At 47.1% G+C, this 14,028-nt stretch overlaps 2 protein-coding genes across 3 annotated transcripts in view; one reads left to right on the forward strand and one right to left on the reverse strand.

The window, feature by feature from the left end:
* DCBLD1 (discoidin, CUB and LCCL domain containing 1) overlaps positions 1–14,028 on the forward strand; it is a 99,185-nt gene that overhangs the window by 68,487 nt on the left and 16,670 nt on the right. The window lies entirely within an intron of this gene.
* GOPC (golgi associated PDZ and coiled-coil motif containing) overlaps positions 10,983–14,028 on the reverse strand; it is a 38,734-nt gene continuing 35,688 nt past the window's right edge. For both annotated transcript variants that reach the window (XM_077900861.1, XM_077900870.1), the window contains one exon: positions 10,983–14,011. In XM_077900861.1, coding sequence (XP_077756987.1) covers positions 13,881–14,011 — 131 coding nt within the window. In that variant the 3' untranslated portion in view covers positions 10,983–13,880. The remainder of the gene's footprint in view (positions 14,012–14,028) is intronic.

Consider the following 14,028-nt stretch of genomic DNA (forward strand, 5'->3'; position numbering starts at 1 on the left):
TCGCATTCATTCGTCCGCCAAATAGTCACGAAGCTTCTGAGAACAGCGTTCACCCGGTACTTACCCCAGCCAGATGCCTAAGCTCGCCGGGGCCTTGGGATGCTTGAGGCCGCTAATGACTGGAAGCTGGGGCCCTGACCCCAAACAGTGCAGCCGCGCCCGAGCCCCCCCACGGCTCTCCCTGCACCCACAGCGCGGTGTGCACCCCGGCCCCGACCTCTCCTCTCCCACTGCAGGTCTCTATCCCAGGAATGAAGTGCCCTGGGGGCCTCGGGGACGTCTGCTGTGCTCTTGGCGCTCCGCGGTTTTACTACTATGTGTTCGGCTGTGAAGTCTGTGAATTCATTTATGTTCACGTTACTTAGGACACACGCGTCTCGAATCCTGGGATGCGTCATTCTCACCCGTGACAGATTGTCAGCCCTCCTGTTTTGCACGACTACTTGCCGTTTTCTTTATTTGCTCCTGGACTGAGTTGTGGCTAAACTCCAGAGAGACAACAGGGCCCTGGGGGCTGGGTGCTCAGACCTGAGTTTCCCTGGAGGAGAAGCCGCCACCCCTCTGTGCCCCGTTTCCCTGCTTGTTCTCTGGGGAGAGAACTGTGCCCGGTGTGAAGCTCACCTGAAGCTTCTGGAGCTTTGCCTGGCCCACGTGAAGCACCGAGATTCCATATTCTACTCCACTTTGCTCATTCCCTCCTCTGCTATCTAACCTGCGGCTGAATTTAGCCGCCGAGCTGTCAATTCCAATTTTTAAAACTTTTCTGGGTCTGTGGACTCTTTTTCAAATCTTCTTGGGCTCTGATTGGTATCTTGGTATCTTCTTGGGCTCTGATTCCTTCCTTTAATCATTTGAAACCTAGTTTTATATTCTCTTTCTGATTGTTCTGTTCTCTTCGCCTCCCTTAGAGTAAGAGCCACCGTGCGGTGACTTGAAGGCCCCGGCGGCGCCGTTCGGGGGAACTTTTGCGAGGAGAGAGACACTCTGTGTTGCTCAGCATGGTGCTCCTTACTGACCCTGGAAGGGCTGGACTGAGGGACAAGTGCATTTTTAATTTTATTGAACTTTATTTAAAAGTCAGTAGCCGCATGTGGCACACCGCGGGGCACGCCCATGACCCCCACTCCCCCCATCAGGGTGTCACCCCTCAGACCTTCTCTCCTGCCTCTCCTTTGTTCACCCCCCTGCAGCCACCTAGGCCTCTAGCTGTCGCTAGAACATGCCAGGGTCGCACCCCTCCTGAAAACCTTGTGCTTGCTGCTTACTCTCTCGTCCTGGAAAGTTCTTCCCCCAGATGTCTGCGTGGCTTGTCCTTTCTCTCCCTTCAAGCCTCCACCCGGACACAGTCTCCATGAGGTCTTCCTTCCTCCTCCTGCCTGAAAATTAGAGTTGTTCCCAATACATTTTCTCTCCTTCCCTGCTTCACTTTTCTTCCTAAGATCGTTAACAAGACGCATGTTCTTATGGTTTCCTGGCTCTCCCACTAGACCCCATCCTGTGAGGGACAGGACTTTTGTGTTTTGTTCCCTGCATATCCCCGGGGCCTAGAACAGTGCCCCACAAATACTGGCTCAGTGGATGCCTGGGCAGAGCTGAGGCTCGGTCCTGTTTGTTGATTCCCCGGACTCTTGTTCATGGTGGTCTGTGTCTTTATAGGGTTTCTGATGACCTATCGGGAGCCCTCCCTCAGTGCGACTTTCTCTTCCTTGTGAAAAGCCTCATGGTCCTGTCCTTTTCTGAGTGGCCTTGCATGTATATCTGTCAGGTTCACCAGGTGGGGTTGCCAGATAAAATATAGGATATCCAGTTAAATTTGAATTTCAGGTAAACAACAAATAATATTTTAGTAGAAGTATGTTCCATGTGATATTTGGGACATATTCATACTAAAAATTACTCATGTCCTGTTTTTATTTGCCGAATCTGGCGGCACTAACACTTAGGAATGTATCAGCCCTGCTCCACTTTTTAGGTTTCCTGGAGGGACTTTTCTATGCTCACCCTTTGACTCTTCTGACTCCCTGTCATGCCTAACCCCAGATCTTGTCTCCTGTCCCCTCAAGAAGATTTAATACCCAGTATTGAGTAAGCGAAACCCTCCCACCACCCCCAGGATGCCCAGAGCTTTCACTCCAGTGCTTGTCACTCTGTTTTAAAGTTTCTTCTTTAATTCTGATACCTGGGTATTTCCCTTTGTCTCTTGAGATTAGCTGGGCCTTTTGAAAGGGTTCTGATTTTATTTTACCTAACATCCCTCTGAATGTGGACCGGTTTTCATCTCCTCTTGCTGGGATGATGCTTCTCCAACAGGCAGGTGATAGCATATTTGTTACAAATAGCACAGGACTCAGAACCAGAGAGAACTCAGATTTAACCCGGGAGTTCATCTTCTTAACTATATGATTTCAGGCGCACTATTGGTGCTCAGTTAATTAAATGAGAAGGCCATTGGGCTGGGGTGGCTCCGATGCTGCGGTGGCCTACGGTGGCCTACGTAAGCAAGCCAGAGCCTAAACCTGCGAATGTGTCAAGGTTTCAAAATCAAATGCTAAGAACAACCAAAGATGAGCCAACCGGGATTTGAGCTGTAGCCAATCGAGTAATTTCCTTCCTTTTTTCCCACGTGTTCTCGGACTCTTTCCCCGGCCGCTTCAGTGGAGGCCTCCTAACCACTCCTGGCTTGGCACCACCGGATGAAAATCGATATAAATACCGAAATAAACTTAACATTTAAAAAATGCTGCTATTTCTCCTTTAACATTGATGATCTCAAAACCCACTTCTTAATCCCTAAGACGGAAATGATTCTATGAGGGCTGCTGTGACCTCTGCATGCAGTAGGTGATCAATAAGTACCAGCTGCTCTCTTCCCCCCAGTGTGACGGCCCAGCTGCCCCTCCAGCCCCCGCAGTCTCCAGCCGGGGTAGATGCACACCTTCCCGCCCACCCCTCCCACCTGCGCTCACTTCCCTGCCCCAGGTGCCCCTGCCCCCTGCGCTGCCGCCCTTCGCCCTTCGGTCTGGGCCCACCTCGAGCCTTCCGAGCCCTGCTCCCGTCCACGGAGGACTTGAGCCTCCCTCGGGGTCGTCGCAGGGCCTTTCCCTGTGGCCACACTGGAGGCCTCGGGTCGGGCCGGCCGCTGCCCCGGCCTGACGCCCCCCCAGGCCCCCTCCTGTCCGCGAGGACCGGCCCGCGGGGCTCCCCGACCCCGCCTGCTGCGGCCTCCTGGTCCCGGGCCGCGCCCTTCACCCTCGGGAAGGCCTTGCTGCCCCGTCGCCGCCGTCTCGGGCTCCCTCCCCCAGCGCCCGCGGTCTTGTGTCCGCCTTGCCCCGCCGGGTCTTTCCGGGGGCCCCGGCGACAGGCGCCCCGCCCGGGGCCTCGCGTCCCCTCCCCCGGGCCCGTCCCGCGGATCTTGGAGGAGTCCCGGTGGCTGCCCCAGAGCCGGCCGGGCCGCCGCACACCGCCCTGTACCTGGGCCCGGCCCCCTCCTGCACCCCTGGGCGGGAAGAGCCGGCCCTGGAACTGCCCGGGGGGCCGCGGCCACGCCGGTCCTCCCGCACCCCGCCCCCGACCCGGTGACCCAGGCCCCCCCGCCCCCCCGTCCCCCGACCCGGTGACCCAGGTCCCCCGCCCCCCATCCCCCGACCCGGTGACCCAGGACCCTGCCCCCCCATCCCCCGACCCGGTGACCCAGGTCCCCCGCCCCCGACCCGGTGACCCAGGACCCTGCCCCCCATCCCCCGACCCAGTGACCCAGGCCCCCCCGCCCCTCCCCCCCGTCCCAGGTCCCCCGTCCCCCGACCCGGTGACCCAGGCCCCCCCGCCCCCCCGTCCCCCGACCCGGTGACCCAGGTCCCCCGCCCCCATCCCCCGACCCGGTGACCCAGGTCCCCCGCCCCCCATCCCCCGACCCGGTGACCCAGGACCCTGCCCCCCCATCCCCCGACCCGGTGACCCAGGTCCCCCGCCCCCGACCCGGTGACCCAGGACCCTGCCCCCCATCCCCCGACCCAGTGACCCAGGCCCCCCCGCCCCTCCCCCCCGTCCCAGGTCCCCCGTCCCCCGACCCGGTGACCCAGGCCCCCCCGCCCCCCCGTCCCCCGACCCGGTGACCCAGGTCCCCCGCCCCCATCCCCCGACCCGGTGACCCAGGTCCCCCGCCCCCCATCCCCCGACCCGGTGACCCAGGACCCTGCCCCCCCATCCCCCGACCCGGTGACCCAGGTCCCCCGCCCCCGACCCGGTGACCCAGGACCCTGCCCCCCATCCCCCGACCCAGTGACCCAGGCCCCCCCGCCCCTCCCCCCCGTCCCAGGTCCCCCGTCCCCCGACCCGGTGACCCAGGCCCCCCCGCCCCCCGTCCCCCGACCCGGTGACCCAGGTCCCCCGCCCCCATCCCCCGACCCGGTGACCCAGGTCCCCCGCCCCCCATCCCCCGACCCGGTGACCCAGGACCCTGCCCCCCCATCCCCCGACCCGGTGACCCAGGTCCCCCGCCCCCGACCCGGTGACCCAGGACCCTGCCCCCCATCCCCCGACCCAGTGACCCAGGCCCCCCCGCCCCCCCCCCCCCCCCGTCCCAGGTTCCCCGTCCCCCCCGACCGGTGATCCAGACCCCTCTGTCCCCCCGCCCCCATCCCCCCGACCCGGTGACCCAGGCCCCCCGCCACCCCCCTTCCCTTCCCCCGGCTCTGTGTCCGCGCCCCAGGCCCTCGCACCCGCCCCGGTGACCCAGGCCCCACGGGCCTCACCCCAGCGGCTGCTCCCAGTATCCCCGCCCCCCTTGGCCTGTGCACTTGCCCAGATGGCCCTGGCGGGTCAGGGATCGCGCCGAGCTCACCTGTCCCCTTCCTTCCTCGGGCCCAGCTCCCTCGTCTGACCTACTCGGGTTACACACCCGGTTATACCCACGACACGTAGTGACCGTCTCCCTTTGTTCAACCTCCTTTTGCAGCGGTTAGGGCATTTTATTTATTAATTAAGATTTTATTTATTTATTCATGAGAGACAGAGAGAGGCAGAGACAGGCAGAGGGAGAAGCAGGCTCCACGCAGGGAGCCCGATGCAGGACTCGATCCCAGGACCCCGGGTCCCGCCCTGGGCCCAAGGCGGCGCTAAACCGCTGAGCCACCCGGGGGCCGGTTAGAACATTTTAAAGGGTTCTCCTCTGAGCAGGGCGCAGTTTTTGTCTCAGGGATGCGTAGGTGTTTTGCTGTTGTTGCCATGGTAAATGGTCCACTCCCTCCTTTTGCAGATCAAGTAGAGAAATGGCCTTAGTGGAAACAAGTAGAGGTTCTGGAACTGCACTGCCTGTGTTCAGATTCTGCTCTCGTTGTGTGACCAAGAAAGCGTTATTTCACCCCTCGCTGCCTCCATTTCCTTATTTCTAGGGAGATAGAGATAGGATATACTTCCTGAGGTTGTGGTGGAGATTACAAGGGCTAATACACGTAAGACCCATGGAATGGTGTCTGTCCCCTGGTGGGCACCCGTTGGTATTAGCCATTATGGACAGATTTTTTAAATTAATATTTTTAGATACTGAAATATGGTTTTTCTCTTTTGGTTTCTGCTTCTATTTTACTGCTGCTAAATTTCTTTGTTTCTAGTAGTTCTTAGGTGATTCTCCTAGTTTTTCTGGGAATGTGATCCTGTCTGCCAATAGTGCTGTTGCAGCTTCCTTTACAATATTTACATTTAATTCCATTGGCGATACCTCCCCTACCGTATTATTTTTTTTTCAGATTTTATTTATTTATTCATGACAGACACAGAGAGAAGCAGAGACACAGGCAGAGGGAGAAGCAGGCTCCATGCAGGGAGTCCAACGTGGGACTCGATCCTGGGTCTCCAGGATCAGGCCCTGGGCTGCAGGTGGCGCCAAACTGCTGGGCCATGGGGGCTGCCCTCCCCTACTGTATTAAATGCTTCCAGTACCTTCCTGCTCAGCATGGTGCTGGCTCAGGGGTAGCAATAGATTAGGTTGAGGTGTATATTATTAAGAAAGCTCATTCCTTTTTTTTTTTTCCTCACCAAGAACTAGTGTTGAATTTTTACCAATGACTTCTCAGCATCTATGGAACTAAAAGCAAATGATTTTCAGGGCGCCTGGGTGGCACAAGTAAGTTAAGCGTCCAACTCTTGGTTTCAGCTCAGGTGATGACCTCAGAGTCATGGGATCCAACTCTGAGTGGGGCTCTGAGCTCAGCGGGGAGTCTGCTTAAGTTTCTCCCTTTCCCTCTCCTCCTGTGTGCTCATGTCCTCTCTCAAGTAGATAAATCAATCTTAAAAAAAAAAAAAAAGGCAGCAAGTGATTTTCTTGCCTGGGACCCCTTTCTAGACCAGTCATATGATTAATTTTATCATTGGATATCCTAATACTAAACATTTAGTTATGGTGTATGTTCAACTTCTGCTGAATTCACGTTGATAACATTTTATTTAGGATGTTTGCATTAATGTTCTTTTGTGAGCTAGGTCTTTTCATTTTCTTTGTGTCAGTCTTCTTCGGGTTTTATTAGCTTGACAAAAACAATTTTTCTCCTTTTAGGTTCTTCTCATTAGGCATGGAGATTAACTGCTCTGAAAACGTTTGGTAGCATTGCTTGTGAAACCATGTATTTGTGGTAATTTTGGGTGGAGGCAGCACTGACAGTTTTTTCCATGGAAATCTGTTTAGATTTTTAAGACTTCAGTTTTTCTTTTTTTAAGATTTTGAGAGAGAGCACAAAGCAGGAGGAGCAGGAGCAGCAGAGGGAGAGGGAGAAGCAGGCTCCCCTCTGAGCACAGGGCTCCAGATGGGACTCAATCCCAGGACCCTGGGATCATGACCTGAGCAGAAGGCAAACGTTTAACCAACTGAGCCACCCAGGTGCCCCCAAACTTCATTCAGTTTTGGTAAATTACATTATCTTCAAAAGGTCTCAAATTTATTCATATAGACTTGAACAAAATAGCCTTTTATCGCCAATTCAGTTCCCTCTGTTTTAATGGTTCTTCTATAAGCCAGAGGTCTTTTACAAATACCATCTTACCTTGAACTGTAAAACTTTTAAGTAACTTTTGTTACTTTTGCTGTTCAAATCTTCCTTCCTCCCCAGATTCTTTTGAAAGTTTTGTTGCAACCAATCTCCACTACCATGATGGCTTTTTATAATTTTCTTGTGGTTCTGTTATTTTTTTTTTTGCTATTATTTTGTACATTTGCCTTTACTCTTTTTTCAGCAGTTAGCCAGCAGTTCATGTATTCTTTTTCCCCTCAAAATTAGTTGATCTTTTTTTTAGTTCTATTTTTCTGCCTTCAGAAGCAGATGACCCATTTGTTCGAGCCCTCGCCAGATGTAAAAATGCTCTTACCAAGGAGAACGATATCTTCACAAATGTCACAAATATCCTGCTGCAACTTTGCTCCCTAAAGACCCTGTGGGAACCCTGTGCACTTGAGGAGCAGGGGAGGGAATGGCCTACGCTTTGCCATGCGACGTGGAGTTCCTCAGTCACCCAACTGCAGAAAATCTATTTCTAGTGAAATTCAAATCCAGCTCAGCTGTCATTTTTAAAAAATCAAAACTGAATCAATCATAGGCTCCATATAACCTTGCACCATTTTAAAAAATAGATTACTGGGGAAGATTGAAAAGCTGACCATTTGATCTGTATTTCCCTTTCGCCCTTTGAAAGTGGCCTGTTAAAGTACAATCGAGAGAGGGATTGGAGTCCTGCCTCTGCCACTTACTGGCCGTGTAATCCTGGACCAGGAATATAACTTTCTCATTCTCAGTTTACTCAGCCTCTCTATAAAGAGTATTTTATTTGACAATCTTCATCAAACCTTCCCGCTCTAACAGAGGCGGTAGAATATCACAGTCGGAATCTGCTGCCCCCTGCTGGCAGGTTGACAAGTTGCAAATTTTACCATTCCAAAGCATAAACTGTTTTTACGTTTTGTAGATCTAATTTTCCTTCTTAGCGTTTCATTCATCTACTTTATTTATAAGCCAGAGGTCTTTCACAAATACCATCTTACCTTGAACTGTAAAACTTTTAAGTAACTTTTGTTACTTTTGCTGTTCAAATCTTCCTTCCTCCCCAGATTCTTTTGAAAGTTTTGTTGCAACCAACCTCCACTACTGGGATGGCTTTTTATAATTTTCTTGTGGTTCTGTTATTTTTTTGCTTTATATATTTTGAAGCTATTTTAAATTGGTATATACAAGGTTGGGGTTATTTTAACTTTGTAGTGAGTTGATTCTTTAAGAATTTAAGTAGTTTTCTCTATCCCTGGTAATGCTCCCCACTCCACCCCGCCCCCCACCCTTGAAGCTTAGTTTCTCTGATATGAATAATTACCTCAGCTGGCCTTCGGAGAATATTTTTTTGTTTTTTATAAATTTATTTTTTATTGGTGTTCAATATGCCAACATATAGAGTAATACCCAGTGCTCATCCCGTCAAGTGCCCACGTCAGTGCCCGCCACCCAGTCACCCCCACCCCTCGCCCACCTCCAGTTCCACCACCCCTAGTTCATTTCCCAGAGTTAGGAGTCTTTCATGTTCTGTCTCCCTTTCTGATATTTCCCACTCATTTTTTTTTTCTCCTTTCCCCTTTATTCCCTTTCACTATTTTTTAGCCTTTGGAGAATATATGCCCAGGATATCTTCTTTGCCATTTCACTTCAGAATTTCTGTATCCTTATATTTTAGGTGTGGATTTTTTCCAATTTGAATTCTTTTAACGGGTGCAGGTGTTTAGCCCTTGATCAATCCCTCTCAAAATTCAATCCCAGTAGCACGTCTGTGGCACCTGCCAGTTTATGCTAGCTAATTCTTACACTTTTGATATTTAGTCCCTTTTCTCCCTTACTAGGCCCAACACATCTACAGCCAGGGTGTGCTAGGATTTAAGCCTAGTTATTGGCCTGGCAGCCAAGAGAGTAGATGGGGACAGTTATTGTTTCAGAGGGAGGGGGTGCTAGAGGGACCCACAGGACTAAGCATAGAGCTGCACTCGCAACTATATTACAGAGAAAGAGCACCAAGCAAAATCAGCAAAGGGAAGGGCATATGAACAAAGTCCAGAGGAAACCAGGCACAAGCTCCAAGGAATCTTGTCACATAGGATGAGCTTAATTCCCCCAGCAATGATGTATAATACATAAAATATTATCCATCAAGGAAGCTTGTCTGAGCCTGGGCAAGCCTGGAGTCCAGGGTTTTTATTGGGCTCAGTCACACAGGCACTCTCTACCAAACATGTATCAAAATTCCATATTCCCAGAAGGAAAGCAGGTGTTCAACATAAATCTTATTGTTTGTACAAAGGTTTCAGGCATAGTAAACCACCCATAATCAGGGAATGGGGGAGGGAGGACACTCCTGAGATCTAAATTGCTGGATACTAGCCAAAGGTGAACTCTGCAGGTAAACCTTTGTAAGGATAACAGGTTCAGGCACACTATCTGTGAAATACTGAGCCAATCCCTCTTGTCAACCACTTACTGATCTGGAGATCACCCTCTTCACCCTCTGGTGGGAGATGAGCCAGTCCCTGATCTATTAACCTGTTTCCTTGGATCTCACTCCTGGTCTACTTGTGTTAGGCTGGGTCCTTCAAGAAGCAGGCACCAAGACCACGAAGGGATGTGCTGTTTAATAGATTTATTAGCAATGCTGGTGAGGAAAAAGAGAGAGGAAGCTGGGTTTGGCGGGAAGCTGGAAGCAACCAGACCCCGATGCAGGTCTGAGCTCAGCTAAAGGAAGGAAAGTTGGGTGAAAGCCACTTAGATTATAATGTAATCCTACGAGAGTCTGGTAAGACCATCAGGGAGTCCTCAAGCCCAAGGCAAGAGGTCATAGTATCCCTGTCGTGATCAGTCATCAGCTGGCAGCAGCTGGAGAAGCTTGGGATGGGTTTCAGAGTGCAGCAGCTGGGTGAGCCTGGAGCCACTATGGTCCTCCTGCTGGAAATCTGGGAGATGCATTCTCCTGGCTGCCACCACTGCGGCTTCAGCTGTCAAAATACACCTGAAAATGATTTATTAGCAAACAGATATTTAGCACCAACAGTGCATGGTAACTTGCAGTACTTTTAATTTAAAAAAAAGTTACAAAACCACCTAAAACAGAACACTGACTACAATGAGAATGTAAATAATCTTTTACATTTCATAAATTGAACAACATCCTACACAGATGAGTTCTGGGGAAAAGATTTTTCCAAACTGCTCGGTGAACTGGGAGCTTAATTAAGCTCACAGACAAACAGCATATTGTATCAGGACTAAATCAAGATTAATCAATGACAACAAATAAGTATTTCTAAATGTTCACAATAAGTAATTTTCTGAACTATTTATATTCATTAATACTAAGAGTAAAATACCATTTGTAAGTTTATCTTGATTGACCTCAAACACCCTTAGCAAAACAAAGGCATTTCTACACATTTTACACCTAGTTCTTAGCTTGACTGTTAAGTGACCATATGTAAAACTTCTAAAGCAAAGAAACAATGTTTACAGATGTTTCTAAAAATTTTACACATAATTTGGAAACTTTTAAACTATATAGGCTCAGATGATAAAATGGAAGAATTTCCTCCTACATGGTCTCTAATAGGATTGGTTTTCTAATTTGTTTCAATGTTATTGACAACATAGACTATCAAAATTTGTAACACAAAACTAATCCAAAGAGCCTAGAGCCTTTGCCATCTGCTAAATTTCAACAAAACACTGGTCTCACAGTTGTTCTGACAGTTCCTTCCAACCATGATCATGTTTTTAACCCAGAATAAACAGTTCTAAGATCAAACCACTAATTCCTTAAAATAAAAAAATTGTTCCACTACCGTAACTAGGTTTCAGCCTTTGCATGGACTTTATGGCCTATTAGTACAAAAGACAGAAGCTACTAGAAATAAACCAAAATATTTAGTGTGAAAGACACTTAAAATATTTTTTTAAAAAATGAGATCCATACCATTTTAATGTAGAAGATGCCATCTTTATTTACAGGCTAATAAAAAAATATTAAACTCAACTTAACTAGATATAATACATTTGTCATAGATCCTATAGATTTGAGGCCGACCCTAAGTGGAAGACTGAATAGGTGGAACAGAATACATAATAAAGATGTCAAATAATGTGTGACTTATACAGGAATCAATGTATTTGGTTTCTCAACATGAAAACAAAGTAAGTCCACGTGTGGGGACTAAAACCAGCACCAAGCACAAGCTGTGTTACCTTCTGACAACTGTTCAGTTATAATTACCAAGACTCATATTTCATTTCTCTTGAATCCGTTTTTAACAAGCCTCAAAACCTAATGTTGTTGCTCCATTATATTCATAACACATACCGCAGAAGAGAATTTTAGAGGCTAAAATGTAAGTACACAACTAACACACCCCCTTCACAATGTTGAACATTTTTTTCTCAGCTCCTCTGTGTGTGCATATTCGTAGATTTTTCTTTTTCCTTCTTAACTATAGTGGCTTTCCGACAGTTCTCTCTTTTCTGTTTGGTTTTGTCCTAGAAACTTGGGTGCTAGGAATTTCTTCCCAATAAACATGAAAATGTAAAAACTGCTTCTCATTTAGTCTATAATTCTTATTTTCATCCCCCAGGGACCATATAGTCTAAAATAACCTTTAACTGGGTACTTTCTAAATACCTGCCAGGAAGCTCACGGTAGCACAGGGTTCTCATGTAGACTTTGCAAACCAAGGTGAAGCAGGAAGGAAAAGGGAACGGACCTGGGCAATCCTAAACTGCCTGAAGATATTTCATTCTGCTCTTCAGCCCTTGAAAGGAGTTTATGTCATAACCATCCCATACAATCCATACTACACAGCATCTTCAGAGAAATGCCAATTCAAGATTCTTAAAAAACTCTTCATGGACTTTTTTAGATTGTTCTTGAAAATCAAAAGGTTTTAGCTAATATCTCCTAAGGATCCCGTCTAGTAAATAAAGGATATTCTCTGAAAAAAATGCCACGGTCACCCCATCCCAGGCTGTGTTTTTAAAAAAAGCAAGAACATGGTTTCAGGTCACAACAAAAATGTTTTCAGATATGGTACAGTGGAAATTTTTTTGGCCAAATGAATATACTGACCCAACTCCAGTCTGCAGATCTCATGTCATGCCTGGCATATGTGTTTGGTGTAGGGGGAATGCATAAGGAAAAAAACTCTCTTTTAAGAGGCCTAACTTGTCAGGAGCAAACAATAACATGTAGCTTGTTAATCTGGTTGTACAATTAAACACTAGCTTTTGGTGGGAGGCAACGTTACACTACAAGGTATTTTAGTATCAGTAACAATATACACTATGAAGTGCATTTCTATTACAAACTAACATGGTGATATACAGATGAACAAAACCATCCAAAACAAACCATAAATGAGCAATAGTTAAAACATAAAATTTATAAATAGCAAAACCACCAAATAAAGTATATACATTATATAGATTTACCTATGAACAAATATATAGTGCATCTAGGAAAGACAAAAAAATGTGTTCACGTAACAACAGAATATTAGACATGAAGATACTGGTAATACTCTAAAAGCCCTGTAGGCTTGTCCCCCACTTAATAGTCCCTTAAACATATATCCTTAAAAAAAAAAAAAAAAAAAAACAGTGATATTGGCAAAATTATCACCTCTTTTAATGCAATGTTTTCACTTTCCCCAGCAGCGTACAATGGCCTACAAAGAGTAAGAGAGCAGGCCTTCCATGCTTAATCCTGGGATAAGAGAACTAACAAATCTGTAGTTTGCATATGAGAGGATTTAAGTCAGGCAAACACTGAGAGATGAAAAGTCAACCAAAATAATTACTGTATCAAAACATCTCTATCTTAACTTGCCCATCAGTGCCTCAGCTTTTTAGATGACTGGCGAATAAGATACTTTGAGACAAAACTGCTGTGTGGACCAAACATATAATTAACTGACAAATAAATTTGAGCTTTTACTGCCAGAAAAGACATATCGTTAAGTGCCAAGACTATCACAACAAGACAAACTTTATGAACAACTCAAAATGTATAAAACTGTATTTTGTGGATCCCAGAAAAAAAAATCAGAGTTTAAACATTAATAATGTAATGCTTCAATACCATGCACATAGATCAACATAATTGAGGACAGATATTTTATACTCATCTGCATTTCTTTTAAAAACCAGGAAAGACAATGTACGATAACTTTTCAGGAAGTATTTCTAGTGCAGCATTGATTGATAAAGGATTGCTTAAAGAAAACTATTTTGTACTGCATTGAATAAAGCTGAAAGGCAAACATTACAATAAATGATCATTGAGAACTGATTTAGATATCAGGATGCACAATAAATTAAAAAAAAACTAAAACCATTCTTTTAGTTAAAAAAAATTAAGTCAAGCCTACATTTCTGTAATTCATTAAGTTCTGTCTCTGAAATACCACACTTAACATTCTGGAATATATAATATGAATTCATTTATTCTCTTGTATTTAAAGGCTATTTCTTATAAAATTCCGGTTAGCACGGTCCTTCTACTAAATGGAAAAGGAGCCAAATAAAACAGTAGTGCTTCATTTGGTACTTAAGAGCCTAGTAATACCCCTTTGGGAAACACATGCTTTGGTGCTTTACATTTTTAAGAAAATCAAAGTCGCTTTACATGCAATAGCTAATTATGGTATACCACAGAAAACAGGGAGTTTTATGCATTTAGAATTGTTCACATGAAGCCCTGAGGTACCCGCCTTTCATTTAGGCTGCAAGCCTCCCTTGATCTTGTATAGTCTTTGTCACCGTTTCCCTAGTGCCCCAAACTCGGAAGAGTCTGATCAACTTTCTTGTCCAGAGGTACAGTCTAATTTAGTATGATTTTTTGTGATACAGACTGTGCAGGTCGTCCAGTTTAGAAGCACTGTCTTCTACAGGAGTTTCACTTGAAGTTCCCAGGTCTCCATTTTCATGTCCATCAGTTACTGCCTTCTTATTAAATCCTGAAAGAAAGAGAGAG

This window comes from Canis aureus, chromosome 1 (assembly GCF_053574225.1).
Source record: "Canis aureus isolate CA01 chromosome 1, VMU_Caureus_v.1.0, whole genome shotgun sequence".
NCBI classification, from domain to species: Eukaryota; Metazoa; Chordata; class Mammalia; order Carnivora; family Canidae; genus Canis; species Canis aureus.